The sequence below is a fragment of the Astyanax mexicanus genome, chromosome 24 (assembly GCF_023375975.1).
Source record: "Astyanax mexicanus isolate ESR-SI-001 chromosome 24, AstMex3_surface, whole genome shotgun sequence".
In the NCBI taxonomy this organism is placed as follows: domain Eukaryota; kingdom Metazoa; phylum Chordata; class Actinopteri; order Characiformes; family Acestrorhamphidae; genus Astyanax; species Astyanax mexicanus.
Window position 1 is genome coordinate 21319789 of NC_064431.1, and position 14663 is coordinate 21334451.

Genomic DNA, 14663 nt, shown 5'->3' on the forward strand with positions numbered 1-14663 from the left:
TTTTGAATTTTATCACCTAGTTTGACATGCTCCGCAATGTGCTTCCTGGTGCTGACCAATAGTCTTACTTAATAGGCACACACCTCCTCAGATACATGTGAAGTCAGCCAACGCTTCTTTTCGAGCTGCTGCTGATGTAGCATTACTGAGTAGCATCACAGAGCACTTGGAGGAAAGCTCAGCGACTCGGTTCCGATACATCAGCTCACAGATGCCCTGTGCTGTAGAGTGATGTGGGGAGAGAGCACCATGTACCAAAAGCTGCATGATCAGTGGTTCGAACATGTGATCTCCCGCTTATGTTTGTCAGATTCTTTGCTCCTCCTCCACGATGACCTACAGACCCACGCCACAAGGATGTGGATGATAATTGGTTGGTGACTAACATGTAATGTTGCCAGTTCCTCAAGTAAGACACCAAAAAAAAAAAAGAAAAGAAAAATTTTGCTTTACTTTAATGTAAAATTGGCCTGTAATGAAAACCGGAGGTTATCTGGCATCGTACACAATTGCACCCCACACCATGACACCAGAGTCACTCCATAGCAGTCTGGCACGACTACCCACCAAATTTCCTTCCTGTTGGTTGATTCTATTGAACTATTTATTTTTCTTTTTTATTATAGGTGTATAATTAATTATTTTTTTAATGTGCATGTGCCATCAGTGAAGCTGGTCTGCCATGTATGAAATAAACCTGACTGAAAGTAACTTTTTCTCCTAGCTGTTTTCTGTCATGTACAATATAAAAATATATCTGTTGGATGGCTAACAACTTCTGAATCATAACTGTTTGTATATTTGTACGGAGTTGTTAAATGTTACACGTCTGCAGACAACCCCACTGTGCTTTTTCTTTATCCTTATTGCTCTGCCACCCTCCAGTGTGTTCAGTACTCTGCACGGCTGCTGTGCCCCCAGTCTGTTGGTAAAGTGTATGTGCTCTAACCTGCCTGGCTTCCTAAGCAGTAACCCGTCTTATCTCTCCTTCTGTCTTCCTGTTTTTCTGTCTGTCCTCCCTACTGTCTGCATTTCTCCTACCCTCTCCTCTATCCTGTTCTCTGCTCCTCCTCCTAAACGCATCTGCGGAATCTGAAACCCAGGCTCCTTGAACGTTTCAGAGTCCGACCCCATCGAGGCCATCGCACGCTTTGACTACTCAGGCCGCACCAATCGCGAGCTGTCTTTTAAGAAGGGCGCCTCCCTGCTGCTGTACCACCGCGCCTCCGACGACTGGTGGGAGGGTCGGCACAACGGAGCTGAAGGCCTGGTGCCGCACCAGTACATAGTGGTTCAGGACACGTAAGGACTTTATTTCAGTCTGTTCAAGCAGTAATATGAATTACATGTTGATCAACCATGTTCTTAATAGTCGACCACCATGGGTTAACTTGTGTATATTGATTATCGAGCTTGGTCAGATTGCTCATGATTGTAGACCAGCTAAACCATCAAACTCAAGCCATAAAAAAACAGTATAAACAAGTTTACCCCATGTCCTCAGGCTTCTTGGTCGAGCATGGCCATGCTACTTTTTATACAGTAGCAGTCAAAATTGGGACTCACCTTCAATTCAGTGTTTTTTCATTGTAGATTAATACTAAAGTCATCCAAACTTTTAAGCAAAACATATAAAATTATTTAATAAACCAAAAAAGTGTTAAACAAACCAGAATATGTTTTATATTTTAGATTTTTCAAAGTAGGCACCTTTTGCTTAGATAGACACAAGTTTGCACATGTTTGCTGGATTTTCTCAGTCAGCTTTATGAGGTAGTTTCTTGGAATGTAATCTTTCAGTTAACAGCTGTGCTAAACTTTTCAAGAGTTCATAAAAAAAGTTTTTTTTTAATTTCTTGCCTCTTTATAGGTTTAAGAGCATCAGTTGTAAAGTTGTGAAGAGGTAGAGTTGCAGTTATACAGTGAATCGTTCTATTTGAGTAATGTTTGAATCCACATTATGGCAAGAAGAACCACTTAACTAAGTAAGGAAAAAAATACTTTAAGAAATGAAGGTCAGTCAATCTGAAAAATTTCAAGAACTTTGAAAGAATCCTCAAGTCCATTAAAAATGTTATGATGAAACTGGCCCTAATCAGGAATGCCCCAGAAAAGAAAGAGCACAAGTTTCCTTGTTCCACAGGATAAGTTTATCAGAGTTACAAGCCTCAGTTTACATCACCCAGATAAGAGCCACCTAAATGCTTCACAGAGTATTTTGGTTTGTTTAACACTTTGAAGTGACTACATGATTCCTTATGTGTTCCTTCATAGTCTGGATGACTTTAGTATTCATTTACAGTGAAAGGACAAAAAAGAGATTTACTCTTATTGTATACTGTATCTGTGTCAAGTGTCTGAATTCATTCTGAGGCTGTATTTGCTTGAGGAAAGGGTCATTATGGTCATTATTATAAAAATCTCTGTATTTGGTGTCCAGGGCGGATGGTTACACGGGCCGAGGCAGCCCCAAAGCTGACCTGGATGCGTCCCACGAGACCCTGGAGGAGAAAGTGTCCACTAGAGGCAGCGCCAGCTCTCCCACTGGAGGACACGTAGCAGACATCTACCTGGCCAACCTCAACAAGTACGATTGATGAAATATAATGCTTAGATTGGAGCTAATAACTGATCACTCCATTGGATAGAGACATCCCTATTGCTCACTATTATATACCATGCTTAGGGAATATAGAGAATAATACTTCATTGGTTCATTAACTTGACATGATCAAGATTAATTTGGAGAAAGTTGAAGAATGTATGAAAGCTGATAATTCATAAGAAAGATATATAATAAATGTGTATATTTACAAAGACTCTGTATGTTTCATAACCCCAGGAGATAGTATGCTGTACATCTTATTTTCTGATCTCTAGTTCTTTTGTGTAATAGAATTTGTACTTTATTTTTCTCTTACTCAGGATGAGAAAGCGCCCGGAAGCGACTGGTATCCGCAGAACGTTCCGACCAGTGGAGCCCCCAGGAGATGGTTCAGTTGGAGCTGTGGGGGGTCTGAGGGCCACCTCCTTGCCTGCGGGAGGGCTTCCCAAAGAAGGCTCGGACAAGCGGCCGGTGAGCGCCCACAGCGTCATCAACTCCATCACCCGCCACTCCTCTCTGAAGACCAAGGTGGAGAGCCCCCAGTTCCGCAAGGCAGCTCCTGCTGGCCGTTCCAAGAGCTTCAGCAACCACCGGCCGCTGGACCCTGAGGTCTTCACCCAGGTGGAGCACAGCTCACAGGTGAGATCTTGTTCGGTCAGCTGGGGTCTCCTGCAGTGAAAGTGTGGATGTTAAATCTGGATTTCTGCCAGCGTCAATTCTAGCCAGACACTGCCGGTCACTGTATCCACACTGGGTGGATAACATAAGCCTTCTCTGATGTATTCCTGGTGCACGTACGGCACTGTACAGGTTTAAGGAAGGTTAACATTCCGCATAACCTCAGAAATGGAACATTCAATTCATTTGGCACCCACTGTCAGGCCTCATTCAAATCTCATAATTGACCACAATGGCCAATGTTCAGCCTCATTCACACCCTACAATATAACACCCTACAATTTATATAGATATGAATTGCAGATGTCATGCTATCTCCCGAGGCAACACTTTGGGCCCTATCGTACACCCTGCACAAGGTGCCTTGCGATGTTCGTTGCTATCTTACACCCCGTCAGCAGTCTATTTATTTTCACAGCTTGTTTAGGAATTGAGTTTAGGAATATCTTTACACTGATTGGCATGGTGGTCTGGAAGTAAGGTGTGTTCAGGTAAATTTCTGATGTGTTTCTATCTTGGTGGTGAGAAATATAGGTGTGCCACTGACTGATTAAAAACCCTGACAACAGTCAATAATTATCCACCAAATCGTATCTGAGCACGTTGCACACGCTCAGTGCGTGTACACCCCCTGCTGGTTACAAACACAAATTACAAAACCAGAATAAAGTGTAAAATAATATTGATGCTGGCGTACCTTCACAGCATAAACGTGCAGGTCTGTATCATCTGCTGAGATGGACAAAGCACAGCGCAGTTAAGATACGAATGTGCCAAAGTCAGAGAACGCCTGGCTCTTAAAGGGAATGAAAACTGGCACAATGGTTTATTTCACGTTACACCCACAACACACCTATGACTAATTAAGAAAATTAGTTCATGCCTTTTGTGCATTTTAAACTGTGCTTCCTTATTATACTGGTGTGCTAAAGATTGCTAAAATAGGGCCCTTTGTGATCAATTTACTTTTTTATGTGTGTTTTAAAACCATTGACATTTACTCAATTCTTATAAACTTAGTGTAAGAATTTAATAAATGTCAGTGCTTTCAAAATACACATGGGCCTGTATTTAGCAATACCTCCTTTGTGACCTTCAGTTCAGGAAGCCAGTTCAGGATGTGGTATCTTGTTTCCTGTCTGAACAAAGTAAAGACCAGTTAGACCACATGACTACCACAGCTAAGGTATTGGGACACCTGACAACATGTTGTTTCTTCTGAAATGAAAGTATTAAAACCTGTTTCTACTGATTTTGTTGGAGAAACTGTTTCTACTGTCTGGGGACAGAGTGCTTTCTACTTAATTCTGTTTTTCAAGAATAGCTGTAGGGATTTCATTGATTGCATTTAGCGACAAGAGCTAAAAGATTGTAAATTTTCTCAATGCTGGGGGGCTTTATACTGTACCTCTCTAGCTAGCCCATGCCTGGCATTAGAGACTAGACAAACTGTGTGTGTGTGTGTGTGTGTGTGACATTTGGACAAATAGTGCTCAGTAAAGAATTCTAGAAGATCTAAGGCTTGAAGTTAGATTACCAGTGTCTGCCAGCTTTATGAACTTTAATTCAGGAGTCTGGGTTAATACAGATGTACGCTTTTGGCTGGAATTAAAGAGTCTGCTTCATCGCTGGAATCTAAGAAAGTCTTCAAATCTAATCCTCTTATGCCTATACTTTAATCTGCACTTGCAGCGAGGGTCCTTTCATCTTAAATGATTAAAGTGAAAAGGGGTTTGCCCTGTCTCGTCCAGTAGACAAGTCCCAAAACTTTACCCAGCCCATCTCTGGTATTCACTAAAACAGAACAAAAGCTGAAGCTCCTGTGATGTTTGGGCAGTACCCTCAAGGCCCTTTCACACCTGAAAGATTTATGTTTTTGTTATGTTGTATACGTTACATTTGATCTGGTTAGATTTGTTTTCATACTGCAGTTTAGTGACTAAGCACATTTTAAAGAACCTTACTATAGCCTTCATCAGTCGACTTTACCTATGTAGGCGTTGATCAATTTTTTGAAGACCATAGAATGCAGAAACACCCAACAACAGATTGAGCGTAACAGATTTAATTTAGGTTCCTTTCATTTCTGTTTATAAATAAGGGTTAATCTACAGTTACAGTAGATACAGAAATCACCAATGTAATCTTACCCATGTACCCATACTGCTGCTATACAAAACAATTAAGACAATTATTGTAAGGTATTATGTATAGCATAAATTATCCATAATGTAATATGATAACACTATTCATAAAAGTGTACACTGTAATTGCCAGAAAGCCATGATGGACTTGAAAGAACACACGGGGCCCTATCGTACATCCTGCACAATATGCTTCACGATGCTCTTTGCTATCTTACACCCTGTCAACAGTCTATTTTCATGCCTCGCACCCGTATCGTTAAAATAGTGTCTGATGTTTAGGAATATATCTACACTGAGGGCCGAGGTGGTCTGGAAATTAGGTGTGTTCAGGTACATTTCTGGCATGTTGCTATCTTGGCAGCAGGTAAAACAGGTGCGCCATTGACTGATTAAAACCCTGACAACAGTCAGTTGTCCAATCCTATCTTATCCATGCAGAAGCACAGTGCATGTTTTGCATGCTCAGCATGTGTACACCCCTGCTCCTTGCACACACAAATAAATACACTGCAGTGCACAAATCCAGCTTTACATCAACAATAAACACAATATAGAATAAAATAACATTGCTGTAACAGGTTAGTATCTTCTGCTGAGAAAGCACCACGCTGTTAAGATACCAACATGCCAAAGTCAGAGCTCACCTGGCTCTTAAAAGGAATGACAACTGGCACACTGACTGTTTTTCGTCAAGTTATGCCAAAAAACCCACCCATGATTAATCAAGGGAATTAGTTCATGCCTTTTGTGCATTTTGAGCTGCACAAGGCATATTTTTTTTGCGGCCTCGCATTACGAAAGACACAGGACACGCCCCTAAATCCTGCTGCACAATCCTAAATTGACCAGTGTGCTATAGATCCCTAAAATAGGACCCAAGATGTTCATTGCACCAGACTTGCTGCTGTCTGCTCCACTGGCATACGTACGGTAGCTCATCGCTATCTCCCTTAGTGCTATCTTCCCCTTGAAGAAGTGCTGAGATAGACTTTGTGCACTAAAGTGCCACATTTGAGGAGTAATTTCACGGCCGGCTGGAGGTGCAGGATCGATCCGGCTGGGGGCAGCAATTCATTTGTAGTGACCTCCTGCTGGACGGAGCTCGGGGAGTTGTCTGCTTACTAGAGCAGATACTTTATATGAGATCCTCCGTGTGGACGGTTCAGACAGTCGACTGCTGGAGCTAATGGACTCAGAGACTGGCTGTAAATGCTACTGTGTGGGGAGTCGTTACACAGAGACGGAATGTGCATGATATTGGAAAAAGGTCACAGATAATGGCGACAGTATTGCTGAGCTCTTATGAGGCTCGAGGATCAAGCAGACATCAAAGGGCAACATGGAAGTTGCAACTTTCAAGTGTAGGTTACAAACAGTGGAGATGTTAGATCAATTTATGCTTCTGTGTATAATTAATTATTATTAATTTGTATTTCTATACATTAGTTCTACATAGAAACTGTGAGAATGCTGCATGCATTCAAAATAGACCAATCACATATTTTTGCACTTCACATACGGTGTGTATGAAAAGCAATGTTGCACTATTATCGGGTATGTTGTGAAATGGGCTTAAGAGGCACAATGTGGATGCAGTGTAGACACTTGGCCAATGCATGGATACCTTTACAGTGATTCAGCATCATGCAATTAATACAATATTATAATATATTAATATTATGATTCAGGGATGAGATTCCCTGAATTTATAAAGGGTTGTCAAGTTTTTTTTTTTTTTTTTGAGTCATAAAGCCCAAGACTGATTTCCAAGTCCAAGTCTGTGAATGTACAGTAAAAGTCGAATCCACATGTGTGGAAAAGAGGGCATAAAAGTATGTGGGCATTGATGCTTACATTTTTTGAATAATTAGAATTGAGCAACTACGGGGCGCTGAGTGATCCAGCGGTCTAAAGCACTGCCACTATGAGCGGGAAGTCGCAGGTTAGAACCCCCGCTCATGCAGCTTTGCCATCAAGCTGCCGGCACTTATGGGCAAAATTGGCCCTGCTCCCTCCAGGTGGGTAGATGGCTCTCTCCCCACATCACTAAAGGGTGTTGTTTCCAGCACAGGGCGTCTGTGAGCTGATGTATCAGAACCGAGCCGCTGCGCTTTCCTCCGAGTGCGCTGTGATGCTACTCGGTAATGCTGCATCAGCAGCAGCTCGAAAAGAACGGTGTCTGACTTTACATGTATCAGAGGCATGTGTTAGTCTTCGCCCTCCTGGTGTGTTGGGGCATTACTAGTGATAGGGGGAGTCTTAAAGAGTGGTTGGGTAATTGGCCATGTAAATTTGGGAGAAAAAGGAAATATAGAAATAAAATAAAATAAAAAAAAGAATTGAGCAACTACGTAGACTTCTATGACTTCTAGAAGTTCTAGAGTTATTGATTATAGTGGTTTTGTACCTCTATCAACTCTTTCTTCTGCTCTTTTTCCTATTCAGGACATCGAGGCGACCATGAGCACGGCTCTCAGTGAGCTGCAGGCTCTGGAGAGGCAGAGCAGCGTGAAGCACGCTCCCGACGTGGTCCTGGACACTCTGGAGCAGCTGAAGAGCGGCGGAGCGTCCGAGCCGTCCAGCCCGCTGCACTCACGACTGCTGCGAGAGGCCGACTCGCCCCAGCACCCCCTGCAGAGGAGCTCCAGCTCGGCCAGCGATGTGCCATCCACCTTCAGGCCCGGCAAGAGCCCCGCCTCCAAGAGCCCGCTGCCCTTGGCCTCTGGCGGCTCAGGCTTATCCTCCTCCACCTCCACCTTCCGAGACAACAGGCCACCAGCCACCAGGCCCAAACCCGTGGTGTTCCCGAAGAGCGGCTCGGGCGGGGGCAGCCCTGCCATGGGCTCCCCTACAACCACCATTCCTCCGACCCCTCCACCTCCTCCACCACCTACCGATAAGTCCTGCCCGGCTTGAGCTTAGGCCTGGGAACGTAACATGTAACACGTAACACGTAACATGACGGGCTTTGCCAAAAATTAAAAACATTTAAAATAAATGAAAAAAAGAATAAATAAATAAGTAAATAAAGGTCCTCCATTGGGTTCTCGCTCTACCAGCCCTTGTTTTAAGAAGATGGTGATGATAATTCCATGATTTAATGATATCATGATTCCGTAATTCCGTAAGCGCCCAATGGAAGGCTTTATTACTGGTTCTAACTGTTTCTACTGGACGGATTCATTTATTTTACCTGACAGACTCACACTGATAGATAGGGAGTGTATTAAGTGTGTAAGTGCGAGTGTGTGGGAGTGTGTGAGTGCACATATATAAAAGCCTGGAGTGAATTTTTTTTTCAGCACTGTTGAAGCCCAAGAAACGAATTCCGGCTGGGATCCCCTTTGTATTCTTGGTTTGATGATTTTTTTTCCTTTCAGCAGGGACTGATGTTTTTTATTGTTTTTTATTTTTTTTTATATTATTATTAATGGGGAGTGGATCGGATTGCTTTGAAAAAAAAAAAAACAATAGCTGTGAATAACAACTCTCTCTCTCTTTCTACTTTACTCTTATCTACTCAAGGACATCCTCTCTCAATCTCTCTCTTTCCCTTTATTTCTCTATCTATCTATCTTATCTATCTCTCTCTCAGGAGAGCTGGACTGTTTAAGTATGTAATTGAAGGAAGCCGTGAACTTTAGCCCGGGTCACTCCATGAATATATGAAACCCCATAGGATTGCAGTGGAAGAGTTGAACCCATGTATATTGCAGTACATGCAGCTTCTTGATAAAGCATAGTGTTAATATTGTGTCCACGTTGTCCTCGATTCAAGGAATACGGACTTCTGTACCTTGTGTGGTTTTGAAAAGCTCTTAACCGCATCTCTCAGTACTGTCAGGAAAAAAAATACCCTCAAATATCTTCTCCATAGGAATGCCAGTGTAGCTACAGCAATGCTATTGACTTACTTAACCACGCTACACAGTGTATTTTCTTGGTCACTACTCACTAATTTGTACAGCAAAGTGCAGAGAAAGCTCCTGTATAACCCTAAATAAGAGAAAAACTGAGAACGTATGGAAAATCCAACAAAAAATGTCTATTTTATTTGATTACAGATAAGTGTTTGTCTGGTCAAACTCATTTCATTTGTTTATACACATCCATTCCTGCATTTCTGGTCTGTATCTCTTTTCAGAAAAGTTGTTTAGGGCTCGGAGGAATCTAGTATAGACCATCACACTATGGGTTTTGGAAGGGATGGATGACAGGCCAGAGACAATAAGTCAGTAGTAAGCCTGGGTCTGTAATGGTCATGGGTTGTGACAGTACATTACTGTAAAGCTTATTACATAGGAAAGTATATTATTCAGTAACTACAGGGACTTTTTTATTTGACTATTCTTCAGCCCTGTTAAAGGTTCAGTTAATGCAGGAAAGTCAACTTGCCTTCAAGACAACATGTTGACCAGACAATACATTAGAAATAGCTTTGGTTAATACTGTCTGTAATCAAATAAAGGGATATTTCTATGTTGGGGTTGTACTTGTACTAATGCAGTTTGTGCTCAAAGCAAATTACCTTCTTCAGTCTTCAATTCAGGACAGATCAGGAACCCACTGTTTTTTTTTTTTACTGTACAGGAAACCCTGCCACAAGTCAACTTGCCTGGCCGAGAAAAGCTATGCTGGCTCTCTTACATACGCTTTTCACGCTTTTACAGCACACTCAAGCACTTCGCAAAAGCCCGTTAACCCTTGTCTTCTTCAGTTGTCATTTAAGAAACGAAGGAAGACAGCAGGAGGGTCTCTCTCTCTCTCTTTTTGTGAACATGAAATAACCGTATTTGTAACTGGAAACAAAAGTGAGGAATATCTTGTGAATCTTGCAACCCATTTGATTAACAGTTTCAAAACTAAAGCACCGAGTGGTTTAGTTTTTAAACGACGTGCCCGGACTTATTTACTCAACTCTAGCGGGTCTCTTTTTTCGGCCTTTTTTCGAAAAGCGTATCACGGTAACTGTGTATCTGTAAGTACGTTTGTATGTAACTATGTATGTATATGTATGTACAGTCTCAACAGCCTAAATGAGCTTAATAAGTCAGGCAGGGAAAATATATCAATATTGTCTTCTCAATTGCATGCAAACAACACCATGTTTCCCATGATATCTGTAGAAAACTGAGAGATTCATAATAATTCATTCATTGGCCACTTTAATGGAAACCCCTGCCTCGTACACTGACATGGCAAAAGTCATTGACCATGAAGTGTGTGACCTATGGAATGATAAGCTCTTGGGAACTCCGTATGTAAGTGGTGAGGTGATATCTTTTGACAGAGGCGTCCGAGCAAATCCTGATAGTGAGTGACTGATGGATCAGACATTCCATTTCCGAAGTTCCAAAGCAGGTGTCCAACATTCCATTCCATGCTAAAATTATCACCCACAGTGGACAGTGCAGTGAATACAATACAATGGGAATGATTGTGACCGACGACATCTGGCTAGAATTATCTGTGTATCCACATTCGATGCAGGAGACCAAACACATAAACACACATCACAAAAACAGGTCAGTGCAGTGGGGTTTTTTTTGGCTTTCATGGGACATGGCAAAAGTCATGAGACAGGAACTCGCACAGTGCTATGTCCACTAGAAGCTAATGTGGCTTGTCAGTATAGATGTGCTGGGAATGGTCCAAAAGTGGTGCACCATTGGTCCAAAAGTAGCAGACAACAGCTACCAAGATTCTGTTAGCAGTTGCACACCAAGGTAGTGGATCTAAAAGGTTCTCATAGATTCTCTTAAGTGGGTCTCATAAGTGTTTACTCGTGGATGCTCTGGATGGAGACCTGAATGGTCCAGATTGGAGACTCAAAGGCAATAATACCCAACAACTGACTGTTCTACTTCACCTGCATGTTCTGCAGCAAAACCATCACCCCCATTGTCTTCCACAGTGGGTTCCTTCCCAGTTCTTCAGCCTACTTCCTCTTCCATCGTACCAGACAGAGAAATGCCATGGAGTGGAGCCGACTCCAGTTACACCAATATCTGACAATCAACACACTCACTTTTGTTGTCTTGTCAAAAAGTCCTTCCTCAAGCTGAGCCTCCTTCTCGTTCTGTACTGTTCTGTACTGTCCACTTATTTATGCCTTCTAAGGGATTTAGGAGTTTATCATATGTTTATTTTTCAGAGAGGCCTTAATAAGGAAGAGCATGGTTGGTGGAAATTGCACGTCTCTGCCTTCGCGTGGTGGACGAGAGCGAAAATAACCCGGGGTGTGTCTAGGTCAGGGGAAGGAAATCGAGAGCTGGCTGGCCATGAAGGTTCATTATTAGAAGACGATTTAGTGGCATTGGGTAATGGGTTGTGGTGATGAACACTGGGAAATTTGTTGGTGCCCAAAATAAGGCTGCATTAACACAGCAGATGAAAGTGGTGCAATCTGTTTTTCTTAAGAAAAAATGTAATCAAATCAAAGATTTATTTGATTTATTTTAACTTTTTAACGTGATCCATATACGACATTTATGCTCCTAAACTGGCGCTCCTGTGCTAAAGAGCAATGCTTCACAAGAAGTTTTGGTTTTACTCAAAGTTCCAGTGGCTAAAACAGTGGCTGACAGACACTGTGTTAAGCTTGCACGTAAAAAAGGCACATTATTCGGCCACGCCCACTTTTTTGGTTTGCGTCTTTGTTTTCTTTAAACTTTTATTTGTTCTATGTAACTTTGTAGCTGTAGCACCCTCCTGTGGCCAGCTGTTTTCAGTCATTTCATTATAAACATGGAGCAGGAGCAGTTAGGTTCCTCTTACTTTGCTTTCCTTTTCCAGCCACTGGAACCCTTCTTTACTGCGGTCATCCATTTTCTCTGTTCTTCTCTACCTTTTTTCGTTTAGTTTGAATTAGTCTGAACATCAAGACCAAAATTCATGATAATACTGAGTTGCATTTCCGCAAATGGGATATGTTTTGGTTATTCAATAACGCAATAGTGAAGCAGCACATTTATGCCACATACAACAAAAAATATTGAATTTGGGTCACTGTTACATGTTGTGTAAAAAACAGAAAATAATGCTACCTTTACATAGCAGGCACATGTGACCCAAATTTGATTTTCACACCAAATATGAGATGTTTATTTTAGGCTGTTTACACCATCTTTATATCCAACATTAATCTAACCAGTTCATGCTTCTAAACTTTGACGCTCACGTACTAAAAAGCAATGATTGCTACACATGAAGTTTGGGTTTCATTTTCTCCACCATTACAGGAGCTATAAAGACGTTCCAGTGGCTGAAGCTGGGCTTATCACGTTATTTGACCACACCCACTTCTTTTGGTCACTGCTGTTGTCAATTTTCCCTTATACTCACACCTTTTTTTTTCTGTATATTCAGATTTCAATTCTGATCTGCCTTTTCAGACTGAGCTGTATTTCCACAAATAGGTTATGTATTGGATTTTAGTACCACATGTAAAAGTGGTCCAAATTGGAACTGAAAATGTATGTCACATCTGTGTCGGATATGACTAAACAAATTGGATTTGGGACACATTTGCCTGCTGTGTAAACGTAGCCTAAAAGTTAAATATGTGGCCCAAAAGTGTCCCAAATCTGATTTACTTACCAGATATAGTTAGGTTTATGTTAGCCTGTTTACACTTTTCATTCAAAAATGATGCGCATTTATGGGAAAAAAATATAAGATTTTTTCTATTTTGCTCCCCTTTTTACCTGCTGTGTGAACGCGGCCCCCCAAAAAAAAGACCAGAAAAGAACTTGAGCAGCTTGTCTTATTTTATTGTTTTCTGTGGGGGGGGGGGTTTATCTGTGAGGAAAATAATTGTTTTATTGCTACTTTTCATGAAATCTTCAATGTGATGTGTTGCAATTCTGGCTGTTCTCTAATGTCTTAACAGGTGGTTGTTTTTTTTTATTCCGATCAGAAGTTTTTGCGTTGTTCCTAATACCTCATAAGGCGACTGGAAACTTTTGGAGTTTGGAGCTGTGTTGGGGAGATGTTTGTTCTTTGTTCTGTTTTTTTTTTTTTTCTTTCTTTAAAGGCATTAATTAACAGGCATAATGAGGTGTGATTAACTCATGGACTCATGGAAAGTGCTCGGTGGTGTTCTGTTTTAACGTGTGAAGTCCTTATTACCACACTGTTGGCCGAAGCCTCAGTTTACACGTAATCTTTTTTTTTTCTTCTGTCTGTAATTTTAAAATCAATCATTATTATGCACTTGAATCTGCATTGTATGTTTGTGAACAGATTGAGTGAGGAATTGATTTTTTTTTATAATCATAACTATTGTTAAATATGTATTTCCTGTCCATTTTAAACAAAACAAGACTGTAAAATGAATTGTCTTGTCGGATATATTTATAGTTGTCCACTCGAGTGTCTGTTATTGGAGGAGCCTGTGTTCAGATGTACTTTGTATATACAATGGTGTACATTACAGAGGTACATTCTTTTTTCTTTGTTATTTTTTTTGTTCTTTATTTGGGGTGGGGGGTGGAGGGGGTACAAGATTGTACAGTAATAGCAATAGTAGTTTACTCTCAGATACGCCGTATATAATTCCATGTGTAGTTCTTTTTTAATAAACCGCTTGCTATACATGTCTCTGGTTGATTATTTGAGTTGTGTGAATGTGAATGAATGTTATTAAACAGAACACATATACTGAAAGGGTATTAACATTAAAGAGTTTATTCTGATTTTGTTGGAGTAACTACTGTCATTCAACAATGTTCATTTTACTGAAACATATACCTATAAATAGCAAAATCAGAGAAACCGATTCAGAAACTGGTCTGAATAAAGTGGTCTCTTTATTTTTTTCCAGAACTGTACATGGCTTTTAACATTTTATTCAAACAGTGTGACGAGCAAATGTATCCCGCCTCTTTTACCCTGAACCCCCTAAACAAAATCCAGTGCAAACAATTGCTTTCAAAAACATGGTGGTGGCAGCATCATGCTGCTGGAATGCTTTTCTTCAGCAGAGACAGGGAAGCTGGTTAGATTTGACTGGAAGATGAATGGAGCTAAATACAGGGCAATACTGGAAGAAAACCTGTAGGAGATTCACCTTCCAGTAAGATCAATAGACAATAATGTTTTCACAATCTTAAATAATAATAGCACTAAAATAAAATAAAAATAAAGAAAAGTTCCAGTGGACACTTACCTTCATAAAAGAGGCCACAACACCCATGAAACACAGAAACATTACAGGGTTAAACATGACAGGG

The 14663-nt window shown here is 41.1% G+C and overlaps 1 protein-coding gene across 3 annotated transcripts in view; it reads left to right on the forward strand.

The window, feature by feature from the left end:
* Positions 1-14027, forward strand: part of srgap2 (SLIT-ROBO Rho GTPase activating protein 2) — a 151462-nt gene extending 137435 nt beyond the window's left edge. For 2 of the 3 annotated variants that reach the window (XM_007247748.4, XM_049471448.1), the window contains 4 exons: positions 1104-1302; positions 2441-2587; positions 2926-3244; positions 7876-14027. In XM_007247748.4, coding sequence (XP_007247810.3) covers positions 1104-1302; positions 2441-2587; positions 2926-3244; positions 7876-8346 — 1136 coding nt within the window. In that variant the 3' untranslated portion in view covers positions 8347-14027. The remainder of the gene's footprint in view (positions 1-1103; positions 1303-2440; positions 2588-2925; positions 3245-7875) is intronic. The other variant, XM_049471447.1, reaches the window with a different exon arrangement.
* The last annotated feature ends 636 nt before the right edge of the window (positions 14028-14663 follow it).